Source organism: Strix uralensis, chromosome 3 (genome assembly GCF_047716275.1).
Source record: "Strix uralensis isolate ZFMK-TIS-50842 chromosome 3, bStrUra1, whole genome shotgun sequence".
Lineage (NCBI taxonomy): Eukaryota > Metazoa > Chordata > Aves > Strigiformes > Strigidae > Strix > Strix uralensis.
The window spans coordinates 99,973,177-99,998,108 of record NC_133974.1 but is presented as its reverse complement, the minus strand read 5'-3'; the positions used below and the strand labels follow the sequence as shown (position 1 = coordinate 99,998,108).

General features: G+C 37.3%; 1 protein-coding gene across 2 annotated transcripts in view; it reads left to right on the top strand.

Annotated features, from left to right (window-relative positions):
- Positions 1-24,932, top strand: part of PLEKHH2 (pleckstrin homology, MyTH4 and FERM domain containing H2) — a 60,702-nt gene that overhangs the window by 16,675 nt on the left and 19,095 nt on the right. For both annotated transcript variants that reach the window (XM_074863582.1, XM_074863581.1), the window contains exons 3-19: positions 3,569-3,631; positions 4,663-4,812; positions 5,259-5,342; positions 6,818-6,899; positions 9,037-9,219; positions 10,889-11,877; positions 12,871-12,946; positions 13,436-13,530; positions 14,162-14,306; positions 16,491-16,627; positions 17,720-17,830; positions 18,082-18,168; positions 18,684-18,842; positions 19,494-19,574; positions 22,662-22,841; positions 23,628-23,736; positions 23,840-23,952. In XM_074863582.1, the coding sequence (XP_074719683.1) occupies positions 3,569-3,631; positions 4,663-4,812; positions 5,259-5,342; positions 6,818-6,899; positions 9,037-9,219; positions 10,889-11,877; positions 12,871-12,946; positions 13,436-13,530; positions 14,162-14,306; positions 16,491-16,627; positions 17,720-17,830; positions 18,082-18,168; positions 18,684-18,842; positions 19,494-19,574; positions 22,662-22,841; positions 23,628-23,736; positions 23,840-23,952 (2,844 nt within the window). The remainder of the gene's footprint in view (positions 1-3,568; positions 3,632-4,662; positions 4,813-5,258; positions 5,343-6,817; positions 6,900-9,036; positions 9,220-10,888; positions 11,878-12,870; positions 12,947-13,435; positions 13,531-14,161; positions 14,307-16,490; positions 16,628-17,719; positions 17,831-18,081; positions 18,169-18,683; positions 18,843-19,493; positions 19,575-22,661; positions 22,842-23,627; positions 23,737-23,839; positions 23,953-24,932) is intronic.

The following is a 24,932-nucleotide window of genomic DNA, read 5'->3' as shown; positions in this document are numbered from 1 at the left end:
CAGTATGTGTTTCTAGCAAGAGGTGCATTTTGCAGTTTCAGTGCAGAAACATGGAAGGAACTTAGGTCTTTAGAGCACTGTATTATCCAGAACTCAAATTGTTGTGTAGGAGAGCAGCACTACTGCTTAATGCTTGTACGGTGGTTCAGTGATTATTAGATACTGCTAGAGAGACTAGTTGTTTTCAGGTGTAAGCCAAGTTAGAGCTAGTTGAGCTGCAGTGGCAGCTGAGTGGACCTGGCAAGCAACATTTTCAGGTTTTACTTCAATTTATTAAAACTGCCAAGTTTCAGATATGACCTTACAGCTGAAATTAAATTTACTTACAGGACATAAATAAATTGCCAATTACTGCCATGGCAATCATGTGCATTTACAAATTGTTTGACTGTGGAAATTGATGAACAACTTGATATTCACCAACAATGAATTTCAGATTATAAATATCTGAAGGAGTTTGCTGATGTAGTGTTATAGAATATTAACCATGTTCATTGCTGATAAAATAGCTGCACTTCTACTTGGTTTAGCATAGTGCTTTTACAACAGTGGAATGTTAGTTGACTATATATTCAGAAATAACCTTGATTTCTGAATCCTCAACTCACTAAAAGAAAATGTCTTTTGATATTAAAGTGAGTCTTGCAAACCAAACTTGTATCTGAGTGTAAAACCAAAAAGACAGATGGAAAGTAACCTTAGAATTCAAAATTCTAAAAATTAAACTCAAAGTCAAAATCTCAACATGAAGTCATATAAATATGAAATTAAATACATGTGACCAGAGAGGAACAAAGAAGGTTCATCTCCCTGTCCATCTGTCCAGACTGTTAGTACATGAATGACTGGGACGATCATTTCCCTAGAAGTGTTCTTGCAAAACACCTCACTGGGGACAAGACCATAACCATACGTATTGTGAAATATTTGTTGCTCTTGTATCAATAGTGTGTTGCAGTATTATGATGTGGACAAACAAGTATTATGATGCTTGACAAACCTGATCTCTTTCTACGACATGGCGACCTGCATATTGGATGAGGGAAAGGCTGTGGACGTTGTCTACCTTGACTTTAGTGAGGCCTTTGACACCGTTTCCCACAGCATTCTCCTGGCAAAACTGGCTGCTCGTGGCTTGGATGGGCACACGCTTTGCTGGGTAAAAAACTGGCTGGATGGCCGGGCCCAAAGAGTTGTGGTGAATGGAGTTAAATCCAGTTGGCGGCCGGTCATGAGTGGTGTCCCCCAGGGCTCCTGTTTAACATCTTTATTGATGATCTAGACGAGGGGACCGAGTGCACCCTCAGTAAGTTTGCAGATGATACCAAGCTGGGTGGGAGTGTTGATCTACTCGAGGGTAGGGAGGCTCTGCAGAGAGACCTGGACAGGCTGGAGCGATGGGCTCAGGCCAACTGTATGAGCTTCAATACAGCCAAATGCCGGGTGCTGCACTTGGGCCACAACAACCCCCAGCAGCGCTACAGGCTTGGGGAGGAGTGGCTGGAGAGCTGCCAGTCAGAGAGGGACCTGGGGGTGTTGATTGACAGCTGGCTGAACATGAGCCAGCAGTGAGCCCAGGTGGCCAAGAAGGCCAATGGCATCCTGGCTTGTATCAGAAATAGCGTGGCCAGCAGGGACAGGGAAGGGATCTTACCCCTGTACTCGGCACTGGTGAGGCCGCACCTCGATTCCTGTGTTCAGTTTTGGGCCCCTCACTACAAAAAGGACATTGAATTACTCAAGCGTGTCCAGAGAAGGGCAATGAAGCTGGTGAAGGGTCTGGAGCACATGTCCTACGAGGAGCGGCTGAGGGAACTGGGGTTGTTTAGTCTGGAGAAGAGGAGGCTGAGGGGAGACCTCATCGCCCTCTACAACTACCTGAAAGGAGGTTGCAGAGAGCTGGGGATGAGTCTCTTTAACCAAGTAACAAGCGATAGGACAAGAGGGAATGGCCTCAAGTTGCACCAGGGAAGGTTTAGACTGGATATTAGGAAGTATTTCTTTACAGAACAGGTTGTTAGGCGTTGGAATGGGCTGCCCAGGGCAGTGGTGGAGTCCCCATCCCTGGAGGTGTTTAAGAGTCAGGTTGACATAGCGCTGAGGGATATGGTGTAGTTGGGAACGGTCAATGTTAGGTTAAGGGTTGGTCTAGATGATCTTCAAGATTTTTCCAACCTAGATGATTCTGTGATTCTGTGACTTCAGGGTTTCATATTGTATGAGAAAGTACTGGAAGGTCAGTCACAGCTTTTTTATGTTAGTGAAAACTCATTTTCTCCATTTTCAGTTTTTGATTGATAGAAATTGATGACGCTGTGTCCTTGTCTGGATGAGGTGCTGAAAGTACATAAAACTGTTTTGTGTGATTGACAACATAATTGGGAAGAGAAAAAACCAGATGGAGAGTGAAAAAGAAACTGAAAGATGTCATAAAGAGAGTACAAACAGGACAGAATGAAACTGATCATTTTAAAACCAAGCAGTAAGCTGGAGAAGGAATAAATGGTTTTCATTTGCATTATTTATATCATACATTTTTCTATGAACAATTTTGAAGCTGAATACTGAGTATCCCAGTGTTAATTATTTGATGTTTCATCCTCTTCAATGAACTGAGGTCTTAGCTAGTTATTTCATGAGAGCCAGTAAGTCCTTAAATCATGGAATACCTTGTGTACTTTCTAGTGTTATTTCAAACCACAGTTTACTTTTTAAAGAAATCGTAATTGTGTTGTTCACCAAAATCAGACTAGAGAGCTCTTAACAAAATGGAACAAAATTTAAACAAAATATTTCTCTCTGACCTCTTCTGTTCCATAGTGTTGGAAAAGCCTTCAAAATAAATCATGTAAAATGAAGGAGTTTTCTGAGGCCCTGGGCAAAGGTTGAGCCTATGATTTATTAGGCATCATTATAAAGTAATGGATCAGGGTCTCTCACCACTCATAAGTGACGTGCAGTGCTCCATGTTGTGCTGGTCTCTGTCTTCATCCATTTCTACTGTGGATTTTCACATTTTTTTTCCATGGAGCACCTGAGTCTACCGTGTCTCTTCTGCCACATACCTCCTTTCATGCAGAGTGGATGAGTCTGGGACAGGCCTCGTAGCACAATTTCTCCCTAAACCTAAATTTGTCAACTTCAGAAGGATTAGCAGCCAAATTGCATAATGTGCCAAGTACACTTTACTCTTGCCAGTTTTGGAAGGACATGAAGAAGCTTAGCACTTTCTAAGATTATAAGCCTGCATGAGGAAAGTTTCAGGACTATTGTCAAAGGAATTTCTACTCTTGGTAGCAGGAAAAAAAGCAGTATATCATATATCAGACACAAAATTATGCTGTGAAGAAAAGGTGTCTTTTTTTTTTTTCCTGTAGAAGAATCTTAACAATGTTTTAATACAATCATAATGATGAATTAGCTTCCCAGCCTGACACATGGTTTGTCGTTTTTTTATGCTCCTGCCCACAACCTCTTCTCCAGACCATGAAAATATGTTTCACTGTGGTATTTCTGGTGAAAGGTAGAAGGAATGGCCATTTTACTGTATTTTTTTATATCTCTACAGATGCAGCAGCTTGAGAAACAAGTTATAGATGCTGATCGTCAAGCAGAGAGAGCTTTTCAGCAGGTATATATATCAATTGAAAAATATCTCCACTAGCTATTACTGTAATGAAGGGAAATTCAGAAAATTGCTGTTCTAAGTATTGCTCAAAAGGGAAAAGATGGTTTCTTTTTACATCTATTGATTTGTCTTACCAGAGATGTTCTAAGACCTTTCTCTGCTTGCTATCCAGTTCAGTTCAATAAAGTCAAAGCTAACAACACAAATCAAAAATAGATACATGTAATAAGCTTCCTCATTGATGGATGATGAGTTTTTGATATATGATGCACATGGAAACAAAAGGGGGAGGAAACAGTGACCTCTTTCAGAAAATCTGTAAGAAAATTAAACGAGGCTATCCAATATAGTATCTTAATAGGATTATTCTACATTGTTTGTTCTTCATGTAGAAGTTACGTCATCTAAAGAAGGACATCATGGCTAAATATTTAGCCCAAATTGCCTTTTGATTCCAAATGGCAGATATAGCTACTGCAGACATTTTATGAATGTATCTCTGGTATTCCCTAAAAGTCCTTCATATCTTATCGTGAGACAAATAGAAACAGAAAATTGTAAGAATAAAAATGTTCATATACAAATTTGGAGTTAGAAAACGTTCCTGACTACAAGCCAAGTACTTTTTAGCCATTTTTTAGAATGCTTTTGATAATTTGCTGGGGTTTTTTATATTGTGCAATTGTTTATTTATTAAAACGCTGTTTATTAAGCTTAACAACAGATCCCTATACATAAATTGCATTCTTTCCATACTGGCATTTCTAACAGCTTGTGTGTTACAAACCTAAAGGCCTCTCACGGATACTAACAAAATCTGGTCTATCAGTGTTTTGCCAATCCTGTTGGTATTAGATGCATACAGAGACATAACGAACTGTGGAATTTCTTCTCAAGTAGGCTTCAGAACTTTGCAGGGTTATCTTGAATCTTAAGTGTGGGGGCAATTTTAACAGTTCATTTTGTGATTAAATTGCTACCTTTAACTTGGAGTATTATGTTTCTTAAAGTCTTATGTTTGACCTTCCAAATAGGTGCAGGTCATGGAAGAAAAATTAAAAGCAGCTAATGTTCAAACGAGCGAATCAGAAACCAGGCTGTATAAGAGATGTCAAGATCTGGAGATCCTGATACAAGATAAAAATGACATAATACAAAAATTGGAGCAACAACTTGAGGAACAGGTTAGAATTAATGGTGTTACAAAAGATGAGCATCAATTCCATTCTTAATTATGCAAAAGGAAAAGAAAAATTAAGACTGAGGACAGAAAAGTTTAGCATTATTTCTGTTGTTTGATTAAAGAGGTTCCCATTAGAAGTACATAATTTGAATAAGGTTTATTCACTTGCAAATTATGCTCTGGCTTCCTTTGAAAGAACATCTGACTTTTAAGAGGGTAAAGATGTTCTTCCTCTTTACTGTCTCCTCTGCTGAGCTTTCATTTTTCCTAGAGGAAAGAGGAACAGCAGCCTCTGTGAAGGGCCTATTCACAATTTTTTTAAAAATCACCATGTATTGCCCAAGAGACTGAATTACTTCAAGCAATCTTGGGATTTGTGTCTGAAGATAATACTCAGGCAGACTATAATACTCAGTGAAAAATACGCTTATGTCAATTTTTTTCCAGAAGCAAATAAGACTGCAAGAAGCAAAAATCATAGAAGAAAAAGCAGCTAAAATAAAAGAGTGGGTGACAGTCAAGCTCCATGAGGTATAACTCTTGCTACAATACTTATACAGAAAATATAATGGTGTGACTGGATATCCCTTAGGCTTTTTGACTGTTAAATGGCATTGTGCCATAGTAAAAAAAATGCTTCCTAGTTTCATTGATCTATATAGTTATTTGCTTGAAAGAGGAAAAGCAAAAACAACAGCACAGAAGGCAGGGTATCCATGTCACTGAAATTCTGATGTCTAATTTGTCTTTATGGAGAGAGGGCCCAGAACTAGTCTCTGGAAGGTCTACTTATCTCCACTAATTGAGAGAGATTAGCTGGCAAACTGAGCTTGCTCAAGCAGATGCCTAAAGTGTGAATAATCCCCAGAAAGCCGACCAAGTCTGTTGAGGCCTGGCAGAAAAAAGGACTTGATCATTTTTTATTTTCCAATGCCCGCAGTACTCTTAGTCATGAATAGTTTCAGGGCCACAGGCTCTACTCTCTAAAGAGACCAGTTGTTTCCCTTATTTCTCTGCTGTGGTGAGATAACCATGTCTTGCCTTGCCTAAGGCTGCCAGTTTTGGTGTGCAGCTGTGCTTTCTCCTCATTATGTGTATTGAATTAAAATTGCCTGTAAAAGCTAAAACCCTACTCTGTTGTGAATAACTGGAAATTATACTCACTCCAGTTGAAAAACAATTAAATTATTATTATTAAAGTAGGATTCTAGAAGTAACATTTACTATTAGTCTGCGAGGGGAGTTTTCAAAATAATTTAATAAAAATGCAGTTAAGTTTAGCTAAAATTATCTTGAAAAAGTTTGGACAAAATCAAATATGACTCAAACTATTTACTTAGTTTGAAACATGGAGAATCTCAAGCTAGTTTCACAGAGGTAGCTAGGTGTCACCCAATGGGAAGTGGGATTGCTGGCTCCCCTCTTTGTGATATCAGATACTCAGATTCAGATCTTCTCTTTGCCTAATTTGGAGCAGGAGTTTGAAGCAACATCTTTTAACTCCTGGTAGTGGGCTACAGTAGTGGGTTGCTGGGACTTTTCTTCCTGTAGAGGGTCTGGTCTGTGTAAAGTTTTTCAGTACCTATTTTTTCAGTCTCTGCTGTGGGATGGCAGAGGCATTAGCACCATCATTCCCTCTAATTCCTCTGCTTGCTTTTGGGTTTGCCAAGTGGCACAAAAGTTTGTAATTCTAGCCCTCTGCTTTTATTAAAAATGACAATGTAGATTTCTTTTTTCTCAGTTATTAAGGCTTTTTAAAGCAGTCTTGGGTTTGCTTGGTTGGGGGAGTGATTTTAACAGAAGTTGAGCAAATAATCATTGCAGGGAATTTCAGTGTTCAGAATAAACAAATGCCTAGACTGGCATTAGGAGAAATAGCAGAGAGGAGCTTAGCATTTGAACTAGCTTTATCCTTAGATAAACAGAAATTCAGAGGAAATCTAAATGACATAATGACTGTAAAAATTGTTCCACCAATGGATGAGATTACATTTTTATGCTTTTAGTTAGAGGTGGAAAATCAGAACCTTCGCTTGATCAACCAAAAGCAAACCAAAGAGATGAAAACAGTACAATCTAAACTGCAAGGTAAATGTACAAATCTTTTTAAAACTCTTTATATATGGCATACTTCTTTCTATTCCCTATTAATTTGTGCACCCACATAATTGAAATATTCTGTGAAATCACAAAGATTTCACTTAGTATGAATTGACATCAGAGTGACTGTACATGAAGGTGTTAGGTGCGGGAAACACAGACATGCGGATGATCACACAGTGATTAAGCAATGCCTACTTTAATATGGTGGACAAGCCTTTTATAATGCAGGTGAAAATCACAAGATACAATCACATGGTACAATTCTTTCTGATTGGACAGTTAGCTTTGCACATGCTCCTTAAGCTCTCTTCTGATTGGATGAGAACTGCCACATCGACATTGTACAAACTTCTCTGCTCAGACCAACACCCTGAAGTTGTTTAACTTCCTGGGTTCTTCCTCATTCTTCCAGGGTCATCTCCTCGTCACATCCTCGCCGAAGCTGAGGCTTTGCCAGTCTTGCTCATATGCAGGATTGCTCACGCGTCCGTTTTCTCGCAGGGACTCCTTCCGAATCCCCACAGTTAGGCAAGCAAGAATTTAATTTAATAACACGCAGACAAACCACACCTGGTTTTTGTTGGGTGAATGGGTATCTCTGTTATTCAAGAGGCTCTGCAATTAGTAAGATTTGACTGGATTTATGTCAGACCTTTGCTTTTTCTTCTTTATGGCATAGGTGGTCCTAGCACTGTTAAGGAATAGATTAATGTTAGTCTGCATCTGCTTTTTCTAGCAAATGCTCAGCTGGGAATCAAAATTCTGATCAAATTTTTTTAATTACTACATTTCACTACAGTGATCCAAAACCTTAACAGCCACAGTATCACCAGGTTCCTCTCCAAGTAGATATAGTTAATTTAAAAACTATAAAATGTAAATATGGGAAAGAGAAATGTTCCCTCCAAAGAACATTATTTTGCATCAGTCAGAGTTGAATTTTATTTGCCACCGTGTTGCCTGTTCACTAACTTTCTTAAGTCTCTCTGAAGGTTCCCACAGTCCTCTCCATACTTGATTGACCTGACAACTTACTATCATCTGAAAATCTTACTTTGCTACCTAGCCCTCATTTCTTGATAATGTATCTCATGTATATATGTACATACACAGATATTTAGAAATGTGTATATGTGTGTCTACACACGTAATATGCATAATATCTGAAAATATAAATATTTACAAAATACACAATATGAAGCTTTTAAAGTAAGATACACTTCTCTGTTAATGAGGAAGCTGGATTGTTTTGGTTTTTGCTCTTTTTTGATCAGTAGCAATTCTGTATACTTCAGCACCTAAAAGCTTTAGTCATCCTCTTCTGAAAGATCTATGGAAAGGCTTTTTGAGACACTAAGAATTTGTCAACTGGTTTTCAACACACATTTACTGATATGCTCAAAAATACTAAGAAATTTATTAGCATTTGCCGTGTGCCTGCTTGTAACAGGCTATAAATTATGATCATGTGGTACTGTTTTAAACAGTTTACAGATATGGATAAAGGCCTTTTGTTCCTGGATCTGCCACAGAACTTTTTTATAAACAGGGATGGACAGCATTGTTTCCTATCAGTTTCTGGCAAAAAACTGTCCCTAAGGACAGATTTTATATTCTCAGGCAGTTATTCATTTTATGCTTTTACCTTGTCTTGAAGTCCTCCATATAGCACCTATTACAGCTTCTCTTAATATTTTTATCTGAAGGGAAGTCCACCACATATTTTAATACTATTGCTCTACAGTCTTTCCCATACTGTATGTCCTAAACCAATCCATAAGTTTAATTTCAGTCAGCAGAATAAAATCAGGTATTTCCACTAGGTTTTCATTCTGTATTAAGTGCATGTTTTATATCTTATAGCTGTGAAATTGTTAAAAGAGACTTTTTTTTTCTTTCTATACTAAAAAATCGATCTTTAAGAACTAAAAATGTAGCTCTGGGTTTCTTTTGATATGGGGAGATATCAGGTAGATTTTTATTCCTATAATAAAGTCTTTATTATCTTTTTGCTAAATTTTAATTCTCTTAAAACCCCCTAACTTTACACTGGAAGTAAAGAGACCAGTAGCATAGCTTGCTGATCTCATTAACACAAGATTTCTGAATTACTGTTCTTCAGAAGCTACGGGCAAGAAATCTCTTACTTCAACACAAAAACCTGGAGAGTGTCAGCGACTAAGCAGTTTGACTTTTGGATGCTTTTCAAATAGAGCAAGAAGTCCTCAACCATCTCCTAAGTTTGAAGAAATAAGCAAGTCTTCATCTAAAGAGTCAGACTACACTGAAGGCAAAAACATGCTAGGTACTTAGTCACCAATACTGCCGTTTTATTCTGACACAGGTGGAAAACTCTGTCAGTGTATCCAAATCAGCTGTTTTTCAAGTACATAGCAGTACTCTCTCCATCTTTAATGCTAGTCTCTTTTACTAGGAAGAAATCCTGTTGAGCACTAGAGTCTCTATAATACCACTGATACATTGTTTGGTGCTTCGGCGGCAAAGGAAAGAATATTTTGTGGCCCTGGTTTAAGGCTGCTAGTCCCCCAGCGAGGACTGTTATGTTTTTATGCCTGTGTAGAGTCTCACCCAAGTCCAGTTTCTGGGTATTTCTTCTGTGCTATCACTGGTGTCCCAGTGTTAGTTTTATGCCCCAACTCAACGAGATCAACTCAGTAATCTTTCATTAGTATGATCAAGGTCAGAAAAACCAGAAGAGTCTCAGGCATCTTTTCACACCGTTGTTTCCTATCCAAAGAAGTAGAAGGCTCCCTGAGCAGTTCATTCAAATTTCCCCGACAAGCCCTGAAGTCTGGTAATGCCAGCAAACTGGTATGCTCTTATGCTATTATAAGCACAAGCAAGTCCATTGCAGTTTGGTACTTCCTTTAGGCATTGAAAAGCTCAGGAAGGAGCCTGTTTCTCTGGTCCTTAATTTGAGTCCCACGGTGCTATTTATGACCTCAGCATTTTCTCCACCGTTAATCATGGTACCCAAAATTGCAAGTTGAGGTCTGTAGAAAATCAGAAACTGAAATGGATCCTATTAATATTTTGTATATTTATATTACACCAAATTAATTATAAAGGTGGATATGTATTATTATTTCCGTTTTTATAGATGAGAGAATTGAAGCAAGATTTTTTTTTCAAGAGAAAGGATAAGAAATAGAACCTTAGGCTTGCCTAGATGGAAACAAACCAACTTTTGTGACTTCTTTACTTTAATGGAGACTAAGTAAAATCCTTGGCGTATCTACCCCACTTTAACTTCATACAGCTATTTAACTTTCCCAAGTGTCTGTGCAGAAAAGCCCTACTTCTTGCACATAGGCCTCACTGAAATGCTGCAAGCTATAGCTCTCTCTTGCGAAGCCAGGTAAAAGAGAACAGCAGAAGCAAAGCTATTTTTAATACAGCGTCTTTCCCTAAGCATTTTTCATGAGCCTGTCCTGTGTTCTTCAGCACTCACCACTGAGAATGAAGTAATAGCTTGCAGAAGAAATTTCTGTGTATAAACACTGTAGAAATGTTCAGAATACTTGATTTGTTAATGTAAATTTTTTCTGACAAGCTTTTATAAAACTTTAATTTTCCTTAGACTTCATAAAGCAGCTAAATTTATAGGCCCTCTTAAGTCTCTGGGGTTTTGGGGGTTTTGTTTGTTTGTTTTCATACATATGTGGTTTACATTAAAGTATGGCTCCTCTGATTATCTTTACATTTATTGCCATTTTTCGTTTGGCTAGAACTTTGAGTAATGTCTGTTACAGTTTTTTGTCAAACATCATTGCAACTTCAGTTGCACTCAAGAATTTATAAAATTTTTCTTAGGGTTTATTATTTGCAATATTAAAAAACTTAAATATGCTTACGCATATACCTACTTACTATTTGCAGACATGATGACAAAATTGTTTAGCAGTCAGGCTTACTAAAGTAAGTTTCTCATGTCCATTATATTTCTCCTCTAGAGAAGGATATCCTGGAAACTACCTTTGCTGGTCCTGCACATGAGACCAATAAAGGTCAGAAGACATTGCCACAAAGTTCCTCTGGATCAGAGCAGAACAAAAATGTGAGAACAAGCTGTTCATCCAAAGATATAGACAGTGACATGTCAAAGAACTCCTGTACTACTGGGAGTGACTGGAGCTCAGACGAGGATGGAGGAGACAATAAAGGACTGAAATCCAGGTGTGCATCAACTCTTTCAAGCCACACGTCTGAAGAGAATGCAAGGTACAGTAGAGTGGGAAGTGAAATGTATTTGACAGCATCTGATGACAGTAGCTCTTTATTTGAAGAAGAGAGTTTTGGTGTTCAGAGGACTCAGCACAAGAAGTTACACTCCTGGCAGCAAGGGTCACAAAGAAAATGCCAGAACAATCCAGGTGGAAAGTGCAACTCTGACTTCACAAGTAAAAAGAAAGACCAAGATAGTTCTTCAGATGAACTGAGTAAGAAATTTCAGTCTCAGAGACTAGATTATTCATCCTCATCCAGTGAGGCAAATACCCCAAGTCCAATCTTAACCCCTGCTTTGACACCCAAACACCCAATTCTAGCAACTTCTTCAGGTTCTCAGTGCACAACACCATCAGATTCTTCCTCAAATTTGCCACCTCCAAAGTTACGGACACCTAATGTGTTTAGTATAAATTCAGCATTAGCAAAGAAACACCTAAGCCAGCCCCAGCTGAGTTCTGATAGAATGTTTGGTAGAAATAGAAATGCCATAAGCATGATACGTCCGTGGAGACCTCAGGAGACAGACATTGATCTGGTGGATGGAGAAGATACTGATATTTTAGAGAAAATGGAGATTGGCCGTCATGAAGGAGTGTTTACCTATGACTGCACTGAAGCACAAAATGATGAAGCCCAGGAATCTTGTGATACAACAAAAAAGGGTGCTAGCAACAAACCTCCAACCCCTCCATTACATCGATTTCCTTCCTGGGTAAGTCAAATTACAGATATTTTTCCTATTGGTGAAACTAAATCATTTTCATGCATCTGTTATGATTTTTGTTGCCTCTACCTTTCTTACTCTCTGGTGACGAGATAGGGTGTTGCCTTAATTGGAACTAAGATGACAAAATCAGGAGCAAGTTTGATTTGAGGCACAGTATTTCTGCTGTTGAAAAACATAGTCAATATTTTTGTTGATAAGTCCAATTTTTTTCATGTCACAGCTAAGTTACATATGTCCTTTTGAGTGTATCAAAGGAGGTAATGCTTGTGACGGCATTTATTTATCTTAACACCAACAGAGCCTAAGAGTGCTGGTGTCAGTGCCTTTGCTCTAACCATTGTACCACTCACAATCTAGACAATTAAGTCGACAGAAGACAACTACAGACTGAAGAAGTTATTGCTCACATTTCCAAGTAAAATTTTAAAGCCATCAGTCAGAGATTTAAAATACATATTAATGTCTTACACAAAATCCAAAATTAACTGTGTCAAGACTCACTGATTCTGTAGTTCCACAGAGATTATGAATGATTCAGAGATCAATAATGCATTAATGTAATAGCTTCTCTATGTATATATTTTAGTGCATATTTTTTCATTATAGATTTTCTTATTGTGGCCTTTTAACACAAAACAGTTGAAAAGTTGCCTCCTAATGGCATTTCTCTGTTCTTAACATACAATCTTCCATCAAAACATATTCTCACTATAGGTTTTTTGGCCCCTGATAATAGTATTTTTAAAAATAAGTTAACTACAGGGCAAGCATTGTGTGAAAAAAGGTTGAAACAGACTGTGGATATGAATATAAAACAAGAATGCATTTTTCAGCTGCTACTGATGATCCCATTTTATCAACCTTTTTATCACATTGTTGCACTGACTCAAAGACTAGGAGGCTGTGGGGAGGCTAAACGGAAGAAAAGTAATTGTTGTGTTTTAATTATCTACCATCAAATCCATTCTGCTTGTATAGGAAAGCAGAATTTATGCTGTAGCCAAATCTGGTTTAAGGATGTCTGAAGCTTTCACCATGGAAACTCTTAACAAAAGTAAGTGGTTTAGCTGTTCATTGTCTCATCAACAAAAATGCTCTTCTTACGGTGATTTGTAAGCAAGGACCAAATGTATCATGTTCCTCTAAGATATTTTTATGAAGATTCAGTTATCTGCTGTTGGAAACCTAGAAGATCATTGGTTATCTTCCCATTGTCTTCTACTACCTTGCCTCTTGCCTTTGTGCTGAATTTGTACTTTGTTCACCCCAGTTTTCATTGCAATTCATTTTGAAGATTCTATACCAGGTACCAAGGTAAGAGATTATACTTCCAATTTAAAAAGGGTTAGTGGTCATGACTACAATTTATTTATACTCCTTAAGACCACTGTAAATTTCAAAAAGCTATAAATCTCAATTCCAGAACAGTTCAGGAGGTAGTTTGCTTTTTATAGCAGTTATACAATGCAAAAAATTACATTTGAATTTGGTTAATTGAGGGGTAAATGAGGAAGGTCATTTATAATATATGTTGCTTTTTTAGGTGCTGTTTCACTAACTTCATACTCCATATCTGGATTATATACATCTCTGATATATAAGAACATGACCACTCCTGTCTACACCACTTTGAAAGGGGTAACTATTACTGTTCAAAGGAAATTTTAAAATATCATTAGGCTTCACATCCAGGAACCTGCTATTTCGCATTTGATTCTACCATGCCAAATATGTCATAAGATGATGTTTAGAGATCACAGAACCCCAGAAGTAATGGAAATGTCAAATAGCTGGAAAAAAAAATACTGCTGCTTATAAAACGTTACTAGCCCGAGTCAGTTGTTAGGTTTCTTGCTGATTTTTTCCAAAGGCTTGTTAATTATTAAACAGAGCCACATGGTATTCAGTGCCATAATTAAAAGTGTGTGTATATGTAGAAATGTCTTTGTGTCGGTGCCAAAGTTGTTTATAGTCAGATAGCCAGCAGTAGCTAGTCACAGCATTGTTTGTTTTCTGGCAGCCTTTTGTGATTTGGAAAGACCCATGCCTTGAGCTACCTCAGGTTTCTGTTCTAAAGTGTGGGGGTGGTTGAGTATACAGAGGGGAGAGGGAATTCAGTTTTATGTTAATATCTGTGTGCCAAAACTCACAACCCAAGTAAGAACAGCTTTGAATGTTATGAAGCCAGCAGAGCTCAGCCACAGTATGAAGGAAATGACTGATACCCTTTATGCAAGGTATCAAAGAATGTTTGTGTTAATTTCTGCAGAAAGCAACTCAAATAAGCAACAGCCCATTTATAGATGAGTCATCAGGATCTGAGGAAGAAGACAGCTCTCGGTCCAGCTCAAGAACTTCTGAGTCTGATTCTCGAAGCAGAAGTGGTCCAGGTAGTCCTCGGGCTATGAAACGAGGTGAGCAAAAACTGTAAGAACAAGTAACTAGGCAGTTTATATGATCTTCTTAGAAATTGATTTCTTCCTTAAACAGCATGGACATCTTAAATCTACACTTTTATCTCAGCTGTCAAAGCCTAGGTCTACTATTCAAGCATGTTACGCATGGCTTTCTTTTTATTGCTGTTACTAGAGATGTCTTTTTAAGGCATTAATCTAGTAGCTGGCTGTTGTCTTGAGGGTGACTTGTACATTTGAAGCAAGAAGCTCTATTCTATCTATAGTCCATCATGCCAAGGACTTCCTGTGACCTTAATTGTAGGTAGGTAAAAAGGACATAGAGAAAGTAATTGCCATCAGAAAAAAACCCAGATATATTCAAGTTTATAAAACAAAGTAACAGTTTCATGTGATCAGAAAGCAGGTGGAAAAGTTCCCTCAACAGAGTATTTGTTTCTGTCATCTCATGCAATAAAGGACTCCTTTCATTTTTACAGTGATTGTCTCAAGGTCCTGTGCAAAGATTTAGTTAAAACGCTTGAATCCAGTAATGTTCTGTCTTTCGTGAAAGACAAATCTCACAGCTCTAGGTAACTGTGTGTCTTTCATCTGCAGAATTAAAATAATATGCTTCATAACATTGAAAGATACAACACTTCCTTATGGGGTGACAGTATGGGTGTTATATCCCTGCAAGTATTTCTTCACTGGGTAAACCAAGGGAGACTAAAGTCTAAGATCCCAGTGAGCCCAGGTGTTAAGATCCTTCATTATACATTGCTTTAGAAATGCAAAATAACATCATTCAATTGTCTCTGTTATACATGTTAAAATCACAGTTAGCAGGAGCTCCACTCAGTCACACTTGAGCAAGTAGATAGAGCCACTGGTCCACTAGTTTTCCAGTGCCAGCCACACATGACATCGAGTCCTGTTTCTAGCGATGTAGTTACAGTTTTGCTACATTAATGTGAAAAGGACCCCATAGTTTGTGCTTCCCAGCGGCTCCATCTTGCTGACCGAGAATCAGTGCCACAGCTGCAGATGCATCTCATGTTACATGCTTACGCAACAGGAAAGGTACATTAGCTAATTTAATAGCTGGTTTCACCTACAATTTATATCTGTGTCTGTAAAGTGGAATCATTCCTTTTGTTTGTGCTTTCTTCTCGGAAAATAGTCCTTGTATTGTTTCATGCATGAAAACCTTTCTTAACCACAAAACACATATGTACATATCTTTGTTGATCACATTGCTTAAAAATCTAGGCAGTCATAAATTTCACAAGGCACATAATTAGCTGGCTGCGTATTTGTTATTAAAGATCCTACATGAGAAGAGAAGAACCCACTCTGAAAGCCCAGGTGGCTTACCAAAGCAATCAGTGAGAAAAGCTTTTTTTTAAAAAATAGAATTGGCAAATGAGTTTGGAAATTAATGAAACAAAGGAAACAAGGCATCTTCTTTTCAATCTTGGAGAGTAACCTTTTGGAGTAGAACACTAGTCATTACAAAAGGACATGTTCACATGTTTGAAAATAATTATTTCTATGTTGAATAAGGGAGGAGTTGGAATTTTTATTGCTGATTCCCTAGAATCGAAAACAGGGTGCATTTTTTTTCAGCATTAAAGCTAATAAACTCTAAAAATATTCCAGAAATCTGGAATTCGGATTTTTAGAAAACCTCAGCATAAAAATTCATCCTAACTGCAAAATACAGTCAGTCACCTACAGCTTCAACATATAGCAGATCTTGAGCATAGCTTCTTAGTACACAAGCAGTTGCATGACAAATCCAGATACTAGAGCAAATGATAGAAAGGGGAAGGGGAAAGTTGGTTAGTTTAATTAAAGATCCTGTAGTTGTTTCCTAGCGAATGAGTATGATGCATGGCACTCCCTCCTTAAAAAAGCTGTACTAATATAACAGAAGGTGATAATATATAGAAGACATCTGTTGTTTCATTCACAAGTGACTTAAACTCTGTTTAATGAAGAAAATGAGATTCAGGTATTAGCACTATGCTAATAGTTCAATATGCTGATATTTTAAAAAATGCTTAATTCTTGATGGATTTATGCTGATACTTGTGTTTGCCTGCAGATTCTACTCAGATATTCTTTCTGCATGGATATTCTGATCTCATTTGTTTCTAATGTAATAAAATATAAAGAAACATCTTTATTCTTTTAACACAGGTGTGTCTCTGTCTTCTGTGACTTCAGAGAGTGACTATGCTATTCCTCCAGATGCATATTCAGTAGATACAGACTATTCAGAGCCGGAGCAGAAACTTCCTAAGACTTCTTCCTCATCAAGTGATAATGGAAAAAATGTGAGTACTGAAGTTCTGTGAAGAAGTGTACCTGTGGTGCTCTGTGTGTATTTATGTTCAAAGCTGCTACCAAATCTCTATATTCAGTCCTGGTGACTCACAGACTGCCTTATGAGTACAAATAGCAAAATATACCAACAATAAATGAGCCATATAAGGCTATAATGATTGAAGGGAAGTGGAGGATAATTTTGGGCTTTCTATATAATGAATGGAAATGGGTAGACAACTCCAGAAGATAATTCAAAGCACTTAAGATTTTCCTTTCTTGGAACCTGTCCTGGTATCAGATTGCATATGAAATACTAAAATCAGCTTTAAATTATTATTTGAATATTCAGGCAAATAGAAGGTCATTCCACTGAAGGAGTTGGAGGCATCAGTAGAGAGCTATGTACAGTAATACATTTCTATAGTTTTCTCATACAGGGAAAGCTATGGATCAGGGAAATCGTAAGTAGAGCAGTATGTGAGGACAGGTCAAAGAAACCAAACCATTATGTGGTACTGGTCTTCTGTCTCCAGAAGTTTTTTAATGGCCTGTGTTAGTAGTTAGTGTCTTAACATACAAGTGGATTGACAGCCTGGTGGTGAAGACAATTTAAGCTTTCTTCACAGAGCAAAACTGTGAACTCTGTTCCACAGGCGTACACACTGAAAGTATGTCTGTGCTGAACTCTGAATTACAGTCCTCTATGTCTGGTCTGTAGGTTAGGCCCTGAAATTGGGAAGAAAATATATATTTACATTGTATTAATTTTGTTCCTTGTATAATACAAATAATTAGAAAGTAAACTCAGGAATCATCCCATTCTTCATTCTTTTGTATAGTTCTGGGCAAATCACTTACTCTCCTTCATGTACTATAACTGTAAGTAGGGATATTAATTAGTTATCCCATGTGCATGGCATTTGTCTTGATGCTTGTAAAAACTTTGTCGTTGGACTAAAAGTCTCAAGTTCTGTAATTATTATTTAGCATGCTTGTAAGTCATTAAAATATCTTTGTGTGTGTGTATTTATACATATCTCTGATGGGTATAAGTATATATGTGTACCTAACTACTGTTTATCTAACTTCTAAATAATCAGGAACCTTTGGAAAAATCTGGATATCTGTTAAAAATGGGTGGTAAAGTAAAGACCTGGAAACGACGGTGGTTTGTGCTTAAAGGAGGTGAATTACTATACTACAAATCTCCAGTAAGTACATGTAACGTATCTGCTATTTAATATTAGATTGTTTTTGCTGAGAATCTAGAGCTGCTAGAAGGAAATAAATGCATTCCTGGTGTCTGAGCTGTTAGGGATTGATTCAGGACTCAGTTCCGCAACAGGTGTACAAGGTACTCAATGTCTAACTAGGAAGTATTTCTCAAGATTAATGTTTAAATGAGTTCTGTAATTATTTGTTGGTAGATTTAAAATGTTCCTTTTCCATTCTTTCCATACAGAGTGATGTAATTCGAAAACCTCAAGGTCAAATTGAGCTAAATGCATCTAGCCACATTGAAAGGGGTGATGGAAAACAAACAATTCAGGTGCCTGCTTTTCTCATCTGTGTTTCAGCGGGTATTTATTCCCTCCATCCCCAAAACCGACCACTTGTTCCAGTCCCTGTTGCACTGGAAGTCCAAGTGTGGAGTTAGAATTAATCAGTGCCCTTTGATTGGAACCAAAGAATCATTTCAGTTACAGAAACTATAAAAAGGCCTATATGTAGTCTTGTTTGTATTGCTACAAAGGTCAGATCATCACGTATGAGATATAAAAAAGAGAGTAGTCTTGGGGCCAGCCATTAGGATTGAGAGAAGTTGTTTGTCTGAAAGGAGATAAATTGAGTTTTCTCAGCTCTGCTGTCCTGGAACTTTTCAGATGAAGCCTTAGAAAGTCTGCTCTGCCTGGTCACTGAATGTTTCGTTAATTGAAAGTACTTTGGGGTAAATAAACCCCCAAAGTTGTGAAACTACATTGGGTAGTATGTGTTACAACCCCCACACTGTGGGGTCGAATGTATAACGTTCTTAAAGCTCAAGACTCTTCTGTTACTACATAGCTGACCACAGAAAAACGAACATACTACCTGACCGCAGATTCTCCCAACATCTTAGAAGAATGGATCAAAGTACTACAGAATGTTCTTAAAATACAGGCTGCCAGCCCTCTTTTCATACAGTCTGAAATCAAGCCAACCGTGAAAGGATTACTTACAAAGGTAGGAACACTTTTCTTCCCCCAATCTGCTTTATTCCATATTTCTTAAGAATAATATCTAGGTGAAAATGGCCCTACAATAAAATAAATACAAGCAAAACAGACATATATTTGCTTTTGCAGTACTTTACAATGTGAACAATCCAGAAGGACTACCAACTCACCCACTTTGGGCAATATTTTTCTTCTGGCTGCTTGATTTGATTTGGCTTTTCTTTTTGCCTTTTTAATTCATTAGTTCCTGTGTTGAGTTCTTCATTTGCACTTCAGTGATATCCTAATGCAGCATATGTTTCAGTAGCTAATTGACATACCTTATTTCAGTGGAGTGCTCTCTTTTTCTGTATTACTCACTGGGACAGATCATTTCAAGATAATAATAATACCGTATAAAAGGAATTTTTCTCTTTTAATTCTTCCATTCCAAAGCTAAATGAAAAACTCACATTGGCCTTACTAGGCTTTAGACAAGCACCTAATGCTTTAGTTCATATGCCCTTAATAGAGTTATGCAATTTTAATTATTTGTCTAGTAATGTGGAAAGGAATTTCAACCAAAACGTTTATTCCCAACATCACCAAGTTCAGAGATGGTGAAATGTAGTCTGTATTTCTCTGGCTTGTGCTTGTTCCTAATGTTCTTTAATTTCAGGTGAAACATGGATATTCCAAAAGAGTTTGGTGTACCCTAGTTGGAAAAATTCTGTATTATTTCCGTAATCAAGAAGACAAGGTAGGTCCCTTGCTTTTTTCCTCAGTGAATGGAAGATAACGTATTGCAGTAGAATTTAAACAGTAAGTTACAGATTTATTAAGGTACGATATGCCCCATTTATCTTGATTACCAAACATTTAGACTTCATGTCAACTTGGAAGGTTCCTATCTAATAGACAGTAATCCAGGACATGCCTATTGGTCTCCTTCTCCTACGGGACATGATATATATTCTGCATCTTCTTATCCCTAGACAAAGGGACCTGTCATTTAATTCTGGAAGCTGACCCTTTCTAATGTATGTTTGCAGTGGGCAGTGACTGCAAGTTTCAAGAAATTAAATGTTGTTTTTATCCCTCAACTGACTTACAAATCCTGTTCTTTGGTATGTCACTGTACCTCCATGGTGCTGCAAGAAAGGAGAAAAAAAAAAAAAAGCCTAGAAGAATGCTGAGTTTTCTGCTTTGCAGATGTGTATCTGTGGAGGGGATCTTTTCCCATTCCCCATCAAGATTATGGAAAAGGAGCTCACTGTCTACAACTGATGAGGTGGACAGAAGCAGAGATGGAGGATGGCAAAAAAAAGGGATGAGAAAATTATTTCTAAAACCTAGGGAAAATACTGTTTAAGGAAGAAAAGGGATCCAATCAGCTTTAAGTTAACTTCCCAACATCCCATGTCCTGTAAGACACAAGAAGCTAAGAAAGAGCAAGACATGGCTCTTCCACATTGGGCCTGATCTTTAGTTCTCTACCCACACTTCTGAATATTGTTGGTCCTATTTCCAGTCATATGTACCTGCAAAGACAGGACAAAGGACACTTCCTAGTCATACTTTTCACCTGTCCTTTTGCTCCCAAGGCATTGCATGTTGTCATCAAGAAACATCTTTTTAATGGAGGTGGGTCAGGAATGAGATTTTGGAAACTTCTATGAGAATTCTTGTCAATACCGCTGAGGTTATGAATATTTTGATTCATATCCTTATTACCTAGCTCTACCAAAAAGACTGCTGATGCTTGGCAAAATGGTAACAGTCCACTGAGCCATTATAACAAACAGTTCAAAAAAATATAGAAAATCTCATTTGTTACCTAATCTAACCAGATAATCACACTGGATCCAGTAATTCATAGTCTTTGTATAAGGCTAGTTATTCCCTTTGTTATCTTTTCCTTTTTAGCCATTTTTAAACATTCAACTAAACCTTACTTCTAGAACTGTATGAATAAGATAGCAGTGACCATCCATCAAAATATTCTATTTTAATTACTCTTTAAAAAAGTGTAATACAGAGCTAGGTGGTCAAATGACTAGCGTATTAATGTCTAGCTCATCTTACAGAGACATTAAAGTTAACTTCCATTTTCTCCTATGAGGAAATCTGTGTTTAAAGTTTCTGAATTTACACATTTTTACCATTGAAGATTTTGGGGTCTTAGCATGCCCTTTAGAAGCATCTAAGAATTTTGCTGTATTCTTGTGAATATTTCCCTCCCATTTGGAACAAGTTTTGCTGCCCTTTTAAAGCAAAATTGAAACTAATTTGCTAGCTTGTAATGGAATAAGAAATTAGCTTTTGTAAGCGGAATATGTATGAAAGGTTTCCCAAAGCTAGTTCATTTCTAACGTTCAACAATTTGCTAATTAAAAACATGTTTGCTGTAGCTGACGGTGTCTGTGCGGAAACAAATTACACAATCTGCAGTGGTTAATACAGTAATGGAGTCCATTTAAGTGGCCTTCTTTCAAAATGGAATTCAAATTAAAAAGTCAGCCAACTGTGTTTTAGTTAAACTTGGTGAATAAATCCGTCTTGACTGTTTGTATGTGAAATGGCACCTCTTGATTCTCAAAATCTTATCTTGTTCAAAAAGTTGAATGCTTCGGAAGCACCACAGAAAATGCAAATCGCCACATGTGTCTTTAATCCTTACTAGTGAGAGCACTGCAATAAAGAGCCACCACTATGTGATGTTTTCTTCAAAATGATTATTAACAGCTCACTTTATCAAATCACTATTCAAGAAGCCCACTCTAGATTGAGTCAAACTTGCCAGCTACTCTCCAGTATGGTATTTTCAATTTTTAACAACAGTATTATTGAGAATCCTCATTTGCTTTTCACTGGTGTTGATATTTCAAGACAATTTACTTCAGGCTTACACTTGAATGTGGCACATTACTGTACTGTAGTTACTGTAGTGCCCAACTATCTTTTTACCAAAGGGAAACAAACATCCCTCTCTTTCTGCTGAATCACTAAGCATTGCTGGACATCACGAACAACACAGAAACAGTAGCCAAGGCTTCTTCACTGCACCATTAAACAACACTCTTGTACATCGTTATGTCTGAACAACTGGAGAAAGAGCAGTGGTGCTGTGGGAAGAGAGGTAGCTTTGCATAAAATAGCCAGCAAGGACTGTCATCCTCTGTCAGTCCTATCACCAGTTGTGAAGATTGCATGCTGTATTTGTGTTCATTGTGGCTTCCTGTTGATAACAATTATGAAATAATTACTTCTGTGTAAATTTCCTTTTGAATGGCTTTTCATATAAAATATTTCCTGATGAATGATCATAACTACATGTACAACTTAAGACTCAAGTACTGTGATCTATCAGACTGGAGAATGAAACCCACTGAGAAAGTCTGCCACACAAAAAATTGACCTTTTCAATTTATAGCATGAACAAAATAGGTACATCAACAATACACTGCTGTCCTCTGAAATAAGAAGATTATAATTAAAGTTATAGGCTTGACCCAGGGAATTTTTGCTTGGAACCAGGTCTGGAAACCCTGAAGAATTACTTCTCTCACCCTGACAGACATTTATTGCATTAACTAGATACAGAGGCAGACCTGGAAAAGAATTTTTTTAAATCTTGCTTTCAGACTTTGGCACATATCATTCTCCTTCTGCTGTCTGCAACAGCTGGCTTATCTGACATTCCTTGGCAGGACTGAAAATGAATAAATACAAATGGGTATTGATGGTGGTTCATGTTTTCCTTTCTATTTATAGAATAAGAAATATAAAATCAGTGTGCACTGAAGCAAATATTTGCTCTCTCACCACTTCTGATATTTACTTTTAGTTTCCTCTTGGTCAAATCAAGCTTTTTGAGGCGAAGGTTGAAGAAGTTGATAGATCATGTGATTCTGATGAAGATTATGAGGCTAGTGGTCGCAGTTTATTATCCACACATTACACTGTTGTAATCCACCCCAAAGATCAAGGACCCACTTATCTTCTTATAGGATCCAAACACGAGAAGGTAATAAAAGGACTTTTTAATTGAGTTACAGTAACATGTCTGTGCATATGGTGCTGTGATGTGAATATTTCTTAAAGAAGAGAAGGACAATGACCTACAAGTCATCTGGCTTGTAGTTCGATATAATAAGCAAGGAGAAGGTCCTGCCTCACTAACATCAGTCAGAGTTTGTCTGCGAACAGGTAGGTAATTCTTTTTAAAATAAACAAAAATAAGCAGGCTTGCCTACATAAGGAGATGGTGCAGAATATGAAATGCTGTAATTGGAGAATTTTGCTTACATTACACTAACTTGTAGACAGACCTGTAGCAAACCTTCTGGAGAGGTTTTGGGATACTTGTTACCAATTTTCACTGATAAGACTAACAGTAGGGAAGACTGACTTACTGAAGTGAAGGAGAAGTGAGAGGTATGGTTAAAACCATTTTTATTATTATTGCTTTGTTGTTCTCAAGTTATCTTGTAGACCTCATTTTGCTTTCTGGCCTTATCCCCAGGTTATCAGAATCTGGCAGTTATAAAAAAGCACTTATGTTAGCTTTCTGAAGAGGAAGGGGAGAATGCCCTGATAGTTAGCCATGATTTCTGAGGGTAAAAGACTTCTGAAGAGAGCCCTGTCCAATCTTCCTTGCTTAATATTTATAACATGAATGCAGCTGTATTCAAACAAAGGCAAACTGGGCTTCAACAGGAGTGCATGGTAGTGTTTCAAGTTGAGAGCAAAATCCTGATGAATCATCTCCTTCCAACATGGAATGAGTAGCTGCTGTGTTTTTCTACTTTAGGACACGTGGCTTTATCATCTGACAGTTGCAGCTGGAAGTACCAGTGTAAATGTTGGATCTGAGTTTGAACAACTTATTTGCAAATTATTAAATACGGAAGGCGATACCAGTAAGTTTGGTTTTGTTTCAACATACTACTCTTCTAACACTTATTTATTGAATGTATTTATGAACTGAATTAATTGGAAAACCTATATATTTTACCCTTTTAGCTTCTCAGATTTGGAGACATCCTACCCTTTGCCACAGCAAAGAAGGAATTGCTTCCCCTCTTACCACATTGCCATCAGAAGCCTTGCAAACTGAAGCAATTAAATTATTTAAGGTAAAACCATAGCAGATGCCTTTTTTATTAACTGACTTACTATTTTAGCTAAAGAATGGCTATTGGTTGGCTTACTAGAGATGTTCAACAGATAAAAAAAAAAGAAAAAGAGAGGTTTACTCTTACTTTAGTGGAGGTAACTAGTGGACAATAGCAAAATGTCCCCATATTATCTCACCAAAGACTATCACTTCCAAAATAAAGAGATCAACTTTAGTTGTGAAGGAGCTGTTCAGGCTTCAACTTTTGGCCTTTCTACTGAGGTTATTGATAAAGTGCAAGTTAGTAGGAAAATCCACAGCTGTAATGGATGATAATAATTTTATCATGAAGTTCATAAGCCCCAGAGAACCTAACAGCATGGATGGATCTCTGTATTCAGAGAACTGTATCTGAAATACTATTTTTTCAATTAGATTTCAAGAAGAACTAATGGTAGGCAAAAGTTTTGCTGTAGATATATTTAAATCAGCTAGAACACATTTTAAAAATCAGAAGAAAAACGTAAGTTTAAGCAAGTCATGGATTATTTCAAATTGAGATAGAAGGCAGAGATTCTACTGCTTTTTAATTAAAAAATCTTTTCTTCATATGAAGTAGCTACTCTGAAAAGACTGATTAGGTATTCTAGTAATAGAGAAAATATTACAGAGTAAAATTCTAGAAAGTATTTCACAACAGTTTTTTGAATTAACTTTTAAAGATTTTGATACACCTTTAAAAATACCCAGATGCATCTCTCTCATATGTAGTAGTTAAAAGGCTTTACAATTAACAGACACATAATGGTTCATAACTGCTGTGCCACAGCTAGTTTTTTGAGAATTTTTGTATGCCAGTATATCTTTCCCAGTTAAAGACCAAATAGGTGGCTGATATCTATGAGAGGGGGTATGCTGTAGTGTCATTACCTTCTTTCTCCTCTCTCCTGCCCTCATGCAGGTAAAACTAGTCCTGAATGTTAACTGATAGCCAGGCTA